Source organism: Chinchilla lanigera, unplaced genomic scaffold (assembly GCF_000276665.1).
Source record: "Chinchilla lanigera isolate Chin_1 unplaced genomic scaffold, ChiLan1.0 scaffold00020, whole genome shotgun sequence".
NCBI classification, from domain to species: domain Eukaryota; kingdom Metazoa; phylum Chordata; class Mammalia; order Rodentia; family Chinchillidae; genus Chinchilla; species Chinchilla lanigera.
This window is the reverse complement of record NW_004955421.1, coordinates 19242676-19255434: the sequence shown is the minus strand read 5'-3', so window position 1 is coordinate 19255434 and position 12759 is coordinate 19242676. Positions and strand designations below refer to the sequence as shown.

General features: G+C 38.5%; 1 protein-coding gene across 2 annotated transcripts in view; it reads left to right on the top strand.

The window, feature by feature from the left end:
- The window catches only part of Fam19a1 (family with sequence similarity 19 (chemokine (C-C motif)-like), member A1), a 485469-nt gene extending 479469 nt beyond the window's left edge, over positions 1–6000 (top strand). For both annotated transcript variants that reach the window (XM_005383818.2, XM_005383817.2), the window contains exon 5: positions 4886–6000. In XM_005383818.2, coding sequence (XP_005383875.1) covers positions 4886–4903 — 18 coding nt within the window. In that variant the 3' untranslated portion in view covers positions 4904–6000. The remainder of the gene's footprint in view (positions 1–4885) is intronic.
- The last annotated feature ends 6759 nt before the right edge of the window (positions 6001–12759 follow it).

Here is a 12759-nt window from a genome sequence, read left to right as displayed (position 1 = left end):
AGTCTCAGGATCTTGAGCTTTTGATCTAAAAAAAAGGTGACTGAAATTTAAAAGAGCTTCTCTGATTCCAACTCCTGTATCATGAATCTTAACTGATCTTTCTTCATGGTATCATCTTTCCAATAAATAAAGTTAGTTATACAGCTTTGTGATACAAAATAAAAATACTGCTACCTAACACTATATAAAACACATTTTTGCACGTGCAAAATTAGTAGAGACAGTTAATGTGCCAATTTAGTCACCTATATTTTGATCCACTAGGCAGTAAATGGCCATATCTCACTGACCTGCAGCCAAGAAAGATTTCCAAGCCAGCCTGGCTTGTTGACATGTACGTATCTGCAGGCGCCTCAGCCTTTACCATGGGTTACTGTACTTCACATCAATGGAACACCTACAGGAGAGAGTACTCAGTCATTGGCTTGTGTCACTTACCCACAGAAACCATTTTTAACTGGCTAGCGCAGGATGTCAGATTTCCCTTTGGTTGTTATTATGGTTTGTGTCTGGGTGTCCCCCCAAAGCCTCATGTGGTCATGGGGCAGGCTTTTAGAGTTTGATTATGGGTGTGAGATCTGCACCCGCCCTGGGGTGGATAGTTTGCATATGTAAGGGAGAGGAAAAGAGTGCTTGAGGCCATTCCTCTCCCATTCCTCCCTGGTGTGTGCTTGTTGCTTTGTTGTGTTCTGCCACCATGAGCTATAGCCCTCTGCCATGTGCCACTCTGCCTTATAACTTGCCAAGTACAGACTGAAACCTCCACAAACTGTAAGCAAAATAAACCTTTCCTTCCTTAATTTTGGGTGTCGGGTATTTTTGTTCCAGCAATGAGAAAAAAGTAACCAAGACAGTTGTGTTTTGCCAGAAAATGATTTTACCATATAATTTGAAGATTTCCTCCTGAATCAGTTTGTTTTATTAAGCTACTCTGAATTATGGCCAATACACTTAGAATCCAATCATCATTGTTTTAAACACGTTGCTGATGTGTTCTCTATCAAACACCCATTCCCTACTCCAGTCTGTAACTGATCACTTTTTTCTGACAGTGTCTCAAAATCTAAAATTCATGAAACAAAATTAACGTATACCAAATTATTTCAAGATTTAAATCTGGGATATTCCAAGAGTACTAAACAGCAGATAATTTAGAAGGTAGAATATAAACTCAGAAATAAAGAACAAAAATGAGCCCCAAAATGAACAAATCCACAAATTGTCCATGCTGCTTTCCTGTGACCTATGTAACTTGCTTTTACCTGGTCTCTGCAGATTCTACTTTAAAACTGTTGGGCATGTTATAAACCTGCGCTAGTCATTTTTCCAGCATCACACAAGTGCTGCACAGAATCTGATCACAGTAATAGAGGACAGACACACTGTCTGCTACCACCCTGGGTGGGTTGAGTGCAACTCAGGCAATTGCGTGTACAAGACGAATAAATTACTGTCGAGTCGGTGCAAACAGAGGACGTACCTGTTGTGACGTGGGCATCCATTTCAAGTGAGGAAATGAGAGACTGCTCTACAGCCAAATCATCAGTCACCTGAGAATTCTCGTCTATCTTTAGAGAAGGAAAAGAGCATACTCTTTAAACCTTGAGAGGACTCAAACACTATTCCTGACATATATTTTCTCACCCACTCTTCCCAAGAAGTTCACAATATAATAACTTTTAGACATAAAGTGCATGAATTAATTCCAGATGATGCATATAAGACCCACCCACTCTGTACAGGTGGCAGACTAACACCGGTTCTTAAATCATAGGCTCTGGGAGGAGGCTTTATATTAGTTTTCTTGTTCCACTATGTATATTTTCCCATCTGAACACATATATGCCTACACACTTCAGATACTGACTCTGACAATTTAACTTTTAAAACAGTTTAATTCACAGGTATACTTTATTATGAGTCATATATTTTTCTTATTCTCTTCTTATTGAACTGTTACAAAGAAAAAACAAAGAAAATCACCTCTTTTGTTCTTAGATGGAAGGTTGATTCAAAAGAACACTCTCAGAAAAAAAAGAGAAATAAAAACTTAAAAGGTTGAGTAAACACACCCAGAATGTTAAAATGACAATTGAGAGTTTCTTTTGTACTGTTATTTTTAAAAGTAATTCCAAGGTAAAGATAATTGCCAGAAAGCTTCCTAGGACTTCATTCTCTTTCCCTATATAATAAGAGATTTTTCAAAACATTCCTATTTGGTATATTACTTTCAAAAATATCCAAAGATAAAATTCTCCAGAGTCTTTGAAATGTAGATAAACAATAGATGCTTCAATGTGTGATCTAATTTAAAATATTATTGTATTTATTTTCTAAGGAAGGTGGAGGGTAGAAATTCATTGTTTCATCTAAACTATCAGATACCCCAGAATGTGAACTGGCCTGGACAAGACACCTCTGTCAAAGGGAAATGTTGGAGATGTTGGATTTGGGTAACAACGTAACCCAAAAAACAAAGAAGATAAGAGAGGAGGAATTAGGCAAAGGGAAATTTTGAAGAATAAATCCTAAGAAGAGAGGCAGCCTCCTGCATACCACCCTGGAGAAAGGAATGGTCATTTTTACAAAAATTCCAAGACCTAGTCTGAAGTAAAATAAAGCCGGTAACACATTGCCTCCTGGTGAGAAGCTAAGTCTCTCTGTTTGAAGGTTCATGGCTGAATTTTAAACACCATCTCTGCTGGATACTTGGTTGATGACAGTAGCAAGGCTAGCTTGATACTGACTACTCATGTTTGCCTGTGCTTTTCTAGACTAATTTACCTTTCTTTTTTTAAAACTAGTACATCAAGTAGAGAATTTGGATAGCTGTGGAGGTTCTGCCCCAGGAACCCATCTATACCTTGCATATGTAGAAATAATAGCCAAATTTGGAAAGACTTCCCCAAGACTTAGAGAAAATAAGTCATTTAACAATTATGTAATAATTCCATTGAAAAATTGAACATCAGCTGCACAAGAACAAGAAGAAGGGGTGGTATGAGGAAAATCAAAGTCACTTGAAAAGAAAAACTATCAGATTGAAACAGCAGACTAAAATGTGGTATGATACCTTGGAAGGTAACTAATAACTTTGGATTTGCTTTAGGCATGAGACATGAACATTTCTTACACTAGTAAGAAAATCAACAGTAAGTGCACAATGTAAGGTCAAGTTTCATTTCCTAAAAGGTGAAGTTAGCAGGTATCAGACTGGCTAATTGATCAGAATATCTGTCTGTTCAAATCAGTGTTTTATTTAACTGTCCAGCACAAATCCACCATAACTATTGGTCCACACTTTCTTAGGTCCCTCTTCCCAGATGATGACTCTGATTACACAAAATTACTCTAATCCCCCCAATGTTTTTAACATTATTGAAAGGGGAAAATACCAGCTGTGACATACCCCAGCTTCTTCACTAAAAATTCTGTAAGATCTAAAATGTTCTAGGAACCTACAACTTTACAATCCTGAAATCCTAAGAAAGAGAGATTTTTAAAAGATAGTATCAGTTGCTCTTGAAAAGGAAAAGACTTAAATATAAGGAAAAGAAATGAAAATATTCAGAGATTTAGAGAATTTCAGAAAGGAAATAAACCAATCTAAACTGTCAGAATTGCTCCTGGTTCCAAGTGAACTCATTCATTTTTTTCATCAATAAATATGTTCAAGTCTCTACTATCTAGATTCAGTGTATCAACATCCTGAATATGCTATGGTGGACATGATGCGCCCTTTGGTCTTTCAGTGAGGAGAGGCACTAGGGTTGGGCAGAAATGGATAGAACAGAGATAAAAGAAAGAAAATTTCAATACAATTTTATAAAGATCACTTTATCCATGTGGTGAAAAAGAAGACAGTGTAAACAAAAAGTGATAAAGGCCATAAAAGTGAATATAGGCAATCAGGGTTTGGAATGACCTATAATTTCTAAAAAGAAGATGAGAAAGTTAGATGTATAGATGCTCACACATTCTGCTTTTGGCCCAACCAACTTTTGAATGTCAACTCTTATCATTATTATTCCTGCTTCACTCCAACACCTTTAAATGGACTTCCATCCCTATACCAAAACACCCATTTTCAAAAACCATAAAAAATTAAGAGATGGTTTTGAAAAGCACTGTATTTCCTAGAACTCTTAAGTAGAAGCTATACTCTATTTATGCTCTAGACCAAGGATTCTTTGTGCATGCAAGCTGAAGGACTGACGTTTTGGATCCATAGTGCAATGGAACAAGAGGCCTCTACAGTGCTCTTGATCACGCTCCTGCTGTGTCATCGAGTGGAACTGCTTCTAACTTTATGAAAGCATCCTCTGTCCTACACAGATGTGATCCAACCTGGGAACTGACTTTATAACGCCACCCTTCAAAGTCTTACAATAGTCCAAATTAACAAAGCTGTAAAATGATATACTCAGTTCAAATTTTCATCATATGAAGACAAATTGAGTACAAAATTCACAGGATCCAATACAAAATGCAAATGCAAGGAACTTACTAAAAAATTACTAATAAGTTCAAGACAGCAACAGCAGGGCAATAAACCAAATGCAGACCTTTTGTGAGATAGGTCCCTGTACAACTGGATAGGAGGCATGACCACGAAGCCAGTTCTGGAGAGATGTTGCTCCAAGAACCTTTCACCTCAGTTGTGACAAAAATCAATTTAATATATTGATGAACGCATAGGGTCTGTCCATATGCCTCAATCACCACTTGAGAAGCACTGCTCTCAACTTTAAGATGTTTGACTTCAGATCACCTGAAACAAGCAACATCTTAAAAACTTCAAGGAGTCCTCATTTTCTGCATAGATGCACCTTTTATGTCATTTTGTACTTTTGTCCCTGACATGTCTTTCTCTCTTTGATTTCAGATTCACCCAAGAACCTAACAGAAGCATTTGTTATAGTGAAGGAAAACCAACCTGTGGAAAGAAAGTACATTTTGAGAATTTAAAACACCTTGTACATTGACAAGCCAAACGGATTACTTATTTGCACTTTGACTGGTTACCAGATAATCAGTGTGATTACTGTGTGTAAAGAAACATCCCCATAGCAAGAAGACTCAGAGTTGGCGACACCATGGAAAGTGGGTTATGAAGCATTTTTTCGTGAAGCTTTTGGGATCGTGAAGAATGATCAGCTATCTTCTAATTTGGATCTACAGTTCCTTTGTACCATTTGAAATATATGTATATATATAATATTTTGAAATATTATATATTCTCTTCAAGAAATGAACAGTACCACAATGTAAGAAGGCTGGTGTGGCCCTTTTAGTTCTGGGTGTTTTGTCAGTTTTGTTCTGTTCATTATTTCTTTTTCTGTTGGTGAGGAAGATACGTGCCCTTGTGAGAATTCAACATGGTGTGGACACCAAAGGCCAGCAGCAGGCGGACTCCTGGAATCTGAGGCATCAAGACACTGAACAGAGCTTCCTTTAGTTTCCTACCAAATGGCCCAAGGAAGCACATCGTCCTGTTTTCTTGTTTTCTACCACGTGCAATATTAGCATGCAAGCTTGGCTTACATACCCGTACTTTATATTCAATTGATATATAATAACCGTTCTAACCTCTTCCAGGAAAATATTTTTAGAACTACTAGCTTTTCCACAGATAAGAAAAAGAGGATTCTTGAGGGAACTGCTCCTCCATGCTATTAAGACTCTGGCAGAGTTATGGTAGGATGTAGATTCCTATATTAATAAGTCCTGTAAATACAATGTCTTAGGGCTTTGTATGGCTGTCCTAGACTGCAGAAATGTCCTCTGATTAAATCCAAAGGCTGGCATCGTTAATGACATAGTTCTATAGCAACAAGTCTCATCATGGCACCTCTTTCTATGTTTGATTTGCTTTTTCCTAGAGTGTTCAGATCTCTTCTGGTGAGATAGGAAGGCTATGAAAGCAATTAGGTCTCAGAATGATCGATGTGACCAAATTTTGGACAGCCCTATTAAAGTGGTAAATAACTTCTTTCTAAACCTACTTGTCCTATTTATTTGCCATTTGTTCTTTCTGAATTGCTTTAACCAAATCCAGGGAAAACCCTGTTCAGAGACTTGCATTTAACTTGTTCTTTGAGTCCATCAGAGCTACTACATTCAATCTTAATATTTTGAAAACCAGAAATTCATTACTATAACTTGAATGTTACTAGCCAGCAAAATGAAATGTACAGTCCCATTACCGGGCTTCCACAGTGGTCATTGAGATGATACATGTGGAGTTCACCCCTCCAAAAGAGAAGAAATGATAATCTATTGCCTATTTAGTTGCTCAGCTAATGCTTATAAAAAAGGAGAGGTCTATTTAAATTCTTGTTTTCAGGGGGAAATTATAATGGTACTTTACATTCCTATCACTTATCACATCACTTGCAAGTATAACTTTTTCTCCAAAACCTGTTCTCTGGTATGTGTATTGCTAGGGCCTCTTATTAGATCAGCAGCAGAATGAAGTCCCAAAGTCTGGACTTTTTAAAATTAAACCTCAGGTGAAATTGAGAGGCTCCTTCATCTCTCTTAAGATAGCCTGAAGTCTGATTGAAAGTGTAAACACTCTAAGCAGAAAAATTGATTCTGTATTTCAAAGTCTTATGAAAATATCCAGAGATGGAAATAGAATCCTGATTGCAAAATCCAGGCTTCCACTTTCACAAATATTTGTGGAGAAGGTAGCATAAAATTCATATGAACAAATCAGAATTTTCTACATTTGCATCCCAGCCCCATATACCAAGTAATATACTACAATCCCATCTGTGAACTTTGGATTAAAAATGAAATCATAAACCCAAAGAATTGTCTGAAACAGTATATCTCAAAATGTACAGGGAAAATTACTTCTACAATCACATGTAACTTGGAAAAAATTTTAAACAAAACAAAATAGAAACGTTTGCTGGATGAGTTAATACACCAAAGGATTTTGCACTGTATCTTCAAGAAAAACCAGAGTACAAGTAAAAAACCGCAGAGTCTATGCATTTAGGCGCATGGGAAGTCACAGTGCTAATGAGAAGCACATGCTACATGGAATGAGAAAGTACAGTGAGTGTCTTCAGTTTTTTAAGATAACCAGAAATCTAGATTTTTATACAAAATTTCCTCACATTCCTAAAATTAGATGAACTGCTTCCATTTTAAGGGCTGTAAGCACTATTATTGTCCCAAATTATCTGAATACATGGACTTTACTATGAGATTAATGTTCCTTGGGATCATCTTTTAATAGCATCAATCCCAAATGAAAACCCAGTGAGAAAGAAGAAGGCTGCTTTCTTTCCGAAGGTCTCACACATGCAGATGCTTCTCATGCAGACGCTTCTCAGAGCTCACAGCGTGTGGTGCTCACAGCTTTTCCTGTCCTGGAAGCAGCAGCTCTAAGGCAATAAAAGAAATAGTGTAAAGGGCTACCTCTGAGCTCACTTCCCATTGATCAATTCACGCAATCACCTCCCTTGAAAGACCTAGAAAAAGAAACAGGGAAAAAAAAGATCATATCAGAATGAGGCAACTATCCAATAAGACAGTGCAAATATTTGTAAATGTCATCAAATTCAATTTGGATTTATCCAAGTCCTTTACACAAATGTGTGAACCATCAAGTTGTGTTTAAATTTAACTTGCTGTAGTTTGGGGAATTCAGTAGCTACCATCTGCCTATTGAATCTGAACATTTATAGTGCAAAAACTTATATCACATATTTTGGGTAATAAAGAACTCAGTGTGGTATGACTAATATTGATGCATCAAGTGCAATGAATAATATTGTAACATGCTTAGAGCAAATGCAAAGATTTCCAACCAGAGACCTTCTGGTAAAAAAGGAAATATGGTTTATTTCTTATGATAGAGATTTCCAAGTTAACTGTTGGCTTTTTTTGGGAGATTAGATTTTCTATTAATGGATTTAAAAAGCACATTGAGGCATTTACTAGCCACATCTGTTTTCTATTACGGAATGATGAAGAATTATTTCGCTAATACACAACCCAACATCTTTTCCCCTTTGAATCCACTGTGACTTTAGCAACGCAGCGGTTTCGTAGCACAATATGTAATGCCACCTTGCCATTGGCATTGCTACAATAACTTTTGGAAAGAATAAAAATGTTTATATGAGGAGGTCTACCACATTCCTCATTTGCATGGGGTATGCACCCCTTCACTTTTAATTAAGCTTAGCCATCCCACTTCCAAAGCTGGTAGGATGTGTTTGACAGGAGCAAGCTCTTTTCATGAGCTTCTAAATACACTATTTACGGTTCCCGGTACCGGAGAAAAAACAAAAAATAAATAAATAAATAAATAAATAAATACACTATTTAGTGTTTAGTAAATTGTGAGACTCAATGCATCTCTATTTTAACAATGCAAAAAATGATAAAAGGTGCTGCTAAGGAATATGAGAAGTTGAAACAAGTGGCAACAGTGGTAGAATTTAATTTGCTGGGACTCGTGGGCATGATATAAAAGTGATGGAAGAGAATCATGCTCATGCTTCAAGGTAAATTAAAGAGAGGTGATTAATTATATACACACACATGCACACACACACACACACACACACACACACCACTACAATAAATCCCCTATTAGAGATCTTAGGTTCAGTAGGCCAGGATTTCTTCACAAGCTCTGAGGCATTCCAGTGCATATCATGAACATGCTCACATTATTGGTATAACTGGCCCTTAATTATTTATTTATTTATTCCTGTTGCTTAGGTACTCTGCCTTAATTTAGAAATATTAAGTCCCTGCATGTCTATTTGAATATGTTGTTTCATTATTTAAATAGAATAACCAGTCACCAGTCACAAAAACCAGGATGCCTGTCAATACTGACCATATTCATAATCCAGGTGATGGTTTTCCAACACCAATTCCTACCTGCCTGGAAAAGCTGTAACTCAAAGGTGGACTCATGTGCCTATCTAGGAGAAAACCCAAAGCCAGGTGCTCCATGGGACAGTGTTTCTGAACAGTTAGACCAAGGCACATGAATATGTAGCCATGCAGTACGTGTTGAAAGTGGCTGCTTCCCAATTCTGTAAATAAAATTTTAAGTTATAACTGGTTCAAATGAAGTTCTAAGACATGGCATAAAAGGCACATATTTCTATAGGAGCTACCCAGGTGACAAGTGAGTTAAGCAGGGCCACCTGTGATGCCTAAGCATACATGGTAATGGAAGAGATCCTGGAACTCTGCAGAGCACTAGTAACCAGAATTTGGCCCCAGCCTATTGTCACCATGCAATATTAGGAAACTAATGTGGCTAGATTCTTCTGATTTTTTAGGATTATCAAAAAATTCGTATGTTGACATTAAATCTCCAAATTTACATATTCTAACCCATTGAAATGTTGTTAAAGATGTGACTGAAGACTTAGTTCTGTCTATGAGACACAAATTTGTAAATCTGGTCCAAAAATAGTATTTTCATATATTTATGCTTTCATGTACTTTTGGGGTTATAGAAAAGTAGTGGAGGAAGATCTAAGTTGCAAAAATTGCATACAACCTGAAGCCTGTATCTTCTATGGGGATACAGTGGCTTTAGAAAGGACATCATGTGTCTTCTGTGAGTGCATTTCAAGATTGCAAAAGGTGACCACCTACTGCACCAGCTTGGACCAAGCAAATTCATTCCCATAGACTCTAACTGTGGGGTAACCAAGCTAGTCTGGGAGCAAAATATGGGTATTGGAAAGCAGTACCGAGTGGAGAAATCTCAGCAGCTGGTAGAAAAAGACTAAAGAAGTTTGTATATTTATTCAAAATAATGTTAGGTGGTACTCCCCAATGAACACGGTTTTCACCCTATGCTTCTATGTTACACGGACAACATTGCACAATGATATTATGTTGGGGCTCCTTCCCACTCATGAAGATCTGCTCCTCACATTTCCATGTGCATCAGGTGCGCTGTTGATTGAGCTGGCTCCTGACTAGAATCCTCCCAAGATGGTCAGATTTGGAAATCTAGAACCTCTCATCCCTCACCTCACCACCATCACACGCCTCTTCTCCCCTTTCTGAGCCTCAAAAGACACTGCATCTATTAAAAAGAGTCCAAGAGCTATAAGCCAAGGAACTCGCCTAAGTGGTCGAGTCCTTGTTTCTTGGCTTTTGATTTCCACTCATTAGAAAACCTTACAATCTCTCAATGTTCATGTCTAAAAAATAGAGATCATTTTACAAAATGTAATGGTTATAGAAAGACTCAAGAAATAATATAACTGTTTTTAAAAATATACAGTGTTAGATAGCAATCATCATTATTATTCTCAGACTGCTGTGACTACGGGATCACCTAGAATCTCCCCCTGTCAGCTCTACCTTAATCAAGGCAAACACACGTGGATAAACAGCCAAACTCTTATTTCATACTCTTTCTCAGAAATGCCTGTTGTCTAAGATCCTTGCTGAGTTTGTACAATTCTCCATTTGTTAGCACCACTACCAGTGTTTTTACACCACTGGAGGGGAAAAAAGCCAATATAGACCATATCTGTGCAAAACGATCTCAAATCATGACACAAGCAAGCAGTTGAATATTGCAGAATGCACCCTACTGGTGTCCAGAGTATTTTTACAGAACATGAGTTACTAATGACCAGAGCTATCTGGTGAGTAAGGTGATCAGCAGCAGCTACACATGATGTCATGGTCACTCTCCCTATGTATGGTCCTGTAGTCATTTAGGCTAATTGGCCAGGAACATTCACATGTCCCCCCGTGTTTCTGCAGCAGCACGATCTTTCACATCCTATATTACTCCCTCTCACTGGTAAATATTGCCTGCATACATTCATTCACTTTTTCCTCCAAGAAACAAATATCTGTTTAGTACTCACTGTGCGTCAGAAGCAGTTCTAGAGGTGACAAATGAGAGCAGAGATGAATACATGATTACAGATCATGATATAAGAATTTCAAAAGTAGCCAAGAAAATACATAGTGGGGGGGAAACACTAATTTTAGGTCACAGGGTCAGAGAACACTGTGCTTGAGAATTAGAGGATAGCAGGGAATGGCCGTGCGGAGATTGGGGAGGGAGAAGGTAGACAGTGAGGAGGTGGGGATGTTACAGGGAGGCAGACCAGTATGTGCCAAGGCCCTCATCAAGGAAGAGCTCCATACATTTCCAAACCTAGAGAGGATCTCTCAGTGGGATACCAAAGCAGAATAATTGAGAGCCAAGAGGCAGGAGATTGGGGAAGTAATCTTGAAGTCAGATCAGGGGGCCATGATAAAGAGTTTGGGTTCCCTCTGGACAGTAGCAGGAATCCATGAAAAGAGTTTTGAGAATGGGGAGTGGCACGATCTGACTTATGCTCACTGCACACATCGCGGGCGTCCATCCCTATCCTCTATGTTCTTGTATCTGTGTAGAGAAAGCCAAACATGTGGCAACAGATGAGGAGGCTGTCGCTGGCCACTGACAGACGAGGTTCATGTATGAATCCTCCAGTGTTTTGGTCCCGGATGGGCGGCTCTGAGCGGTGCTCTGTCCTGAGCTGCGCAGTGGAATTTTCTGCAGCTGTTCCTACCACCAGCTATTGAGCACCTATATACTCGAACTGGGATGTAAGAACTGGCTTTTGGGGCTGGGGATTTAGCTCAGCGGCAAAGCGCCTGCCTGGCAAGTGCAAGGTTGTGAGTTCAGTTCCTGGTACCGGAGAAAAACCAAAAAAAAAAAAAGAAAAAAAAATAAGAACTGGCTTTCACTTTTGTTTAATTTTAAAATTTTAATTTAAATTCATGCTATATGTGGCCAGTGGCCATCATACTAAATAGTACAGTTCTTTTCCACCTCAAAAATGTCCCAAGTGAGGCATAGTTAACCAAAGCCAGAGCTTGCTCAGAAACATGTACCTTACTTACTGGTTTCCCTTCATCGCCTCTCTTCCTTACCATTATTTACTGAATTTATGTCTCTAATAAGTCTTTGCAGTAAAATTTTTGTCTGAGCTTTTTCCTGTAGAAGGATGCACCTTAGACAGGGTTTAAAAGGGTACCACTGTTTCCAAAATGGGCAGGAGGTGGAAGGACATACAAGGGAAACTGCTGCGAACAGAAAAGTCTTTATACTATTTAGCAACATAGCCAGGGCACTTGCCTTGGCAGAGCCTGAGGACGGAGCAGTGAGTGATGCTTTCTCTTTCAAAGAGAAGCTAGTGACTTAGATTCAGGCCTCAGCTCCTCCAACTGATTGCCACCCAGTACATCTCATTATCCAAGACCGTCTATGACTGCTGCACGTGGTGGAGGTAAGTGAGAGAGAGGGCTTTGGCTTCACTGGACTCAGGCTGCCGTAATGGGAACCAGGCTCACTGTCAGTGAGCAAAGTTCAAAGGAGGTCTTGAATTTGTTATGTGCTCTTTGACCAAATGCTAAAGCAAATGTGACATCGTAGTAAGTGAAGTGCGTTGAGTTACAATCTCTCTGATTTTCAGTCCTAACTTAGGGAGTCTCTTACCGGCTCAAATTCATTCTTAGAACTGGCATTCTGCAAGGCAACAGCAAATGATCACAGTGTGGGGAAATGGTGAGTTATCTAAAGAAGCAGCTCAGAAGATGCAGTCAAAAGACTTAGCAAAGGCAAATCATCAAGAAAGACTACACAGGAAAGTGACAGTCTACTAAGAATATAGTTAGTAAGTTTAAGTTCTCCCGGTGACTTATGGCTTTCCTGGAATGCTATGAGTAACTTAGAAAGCTTTTTGTAGC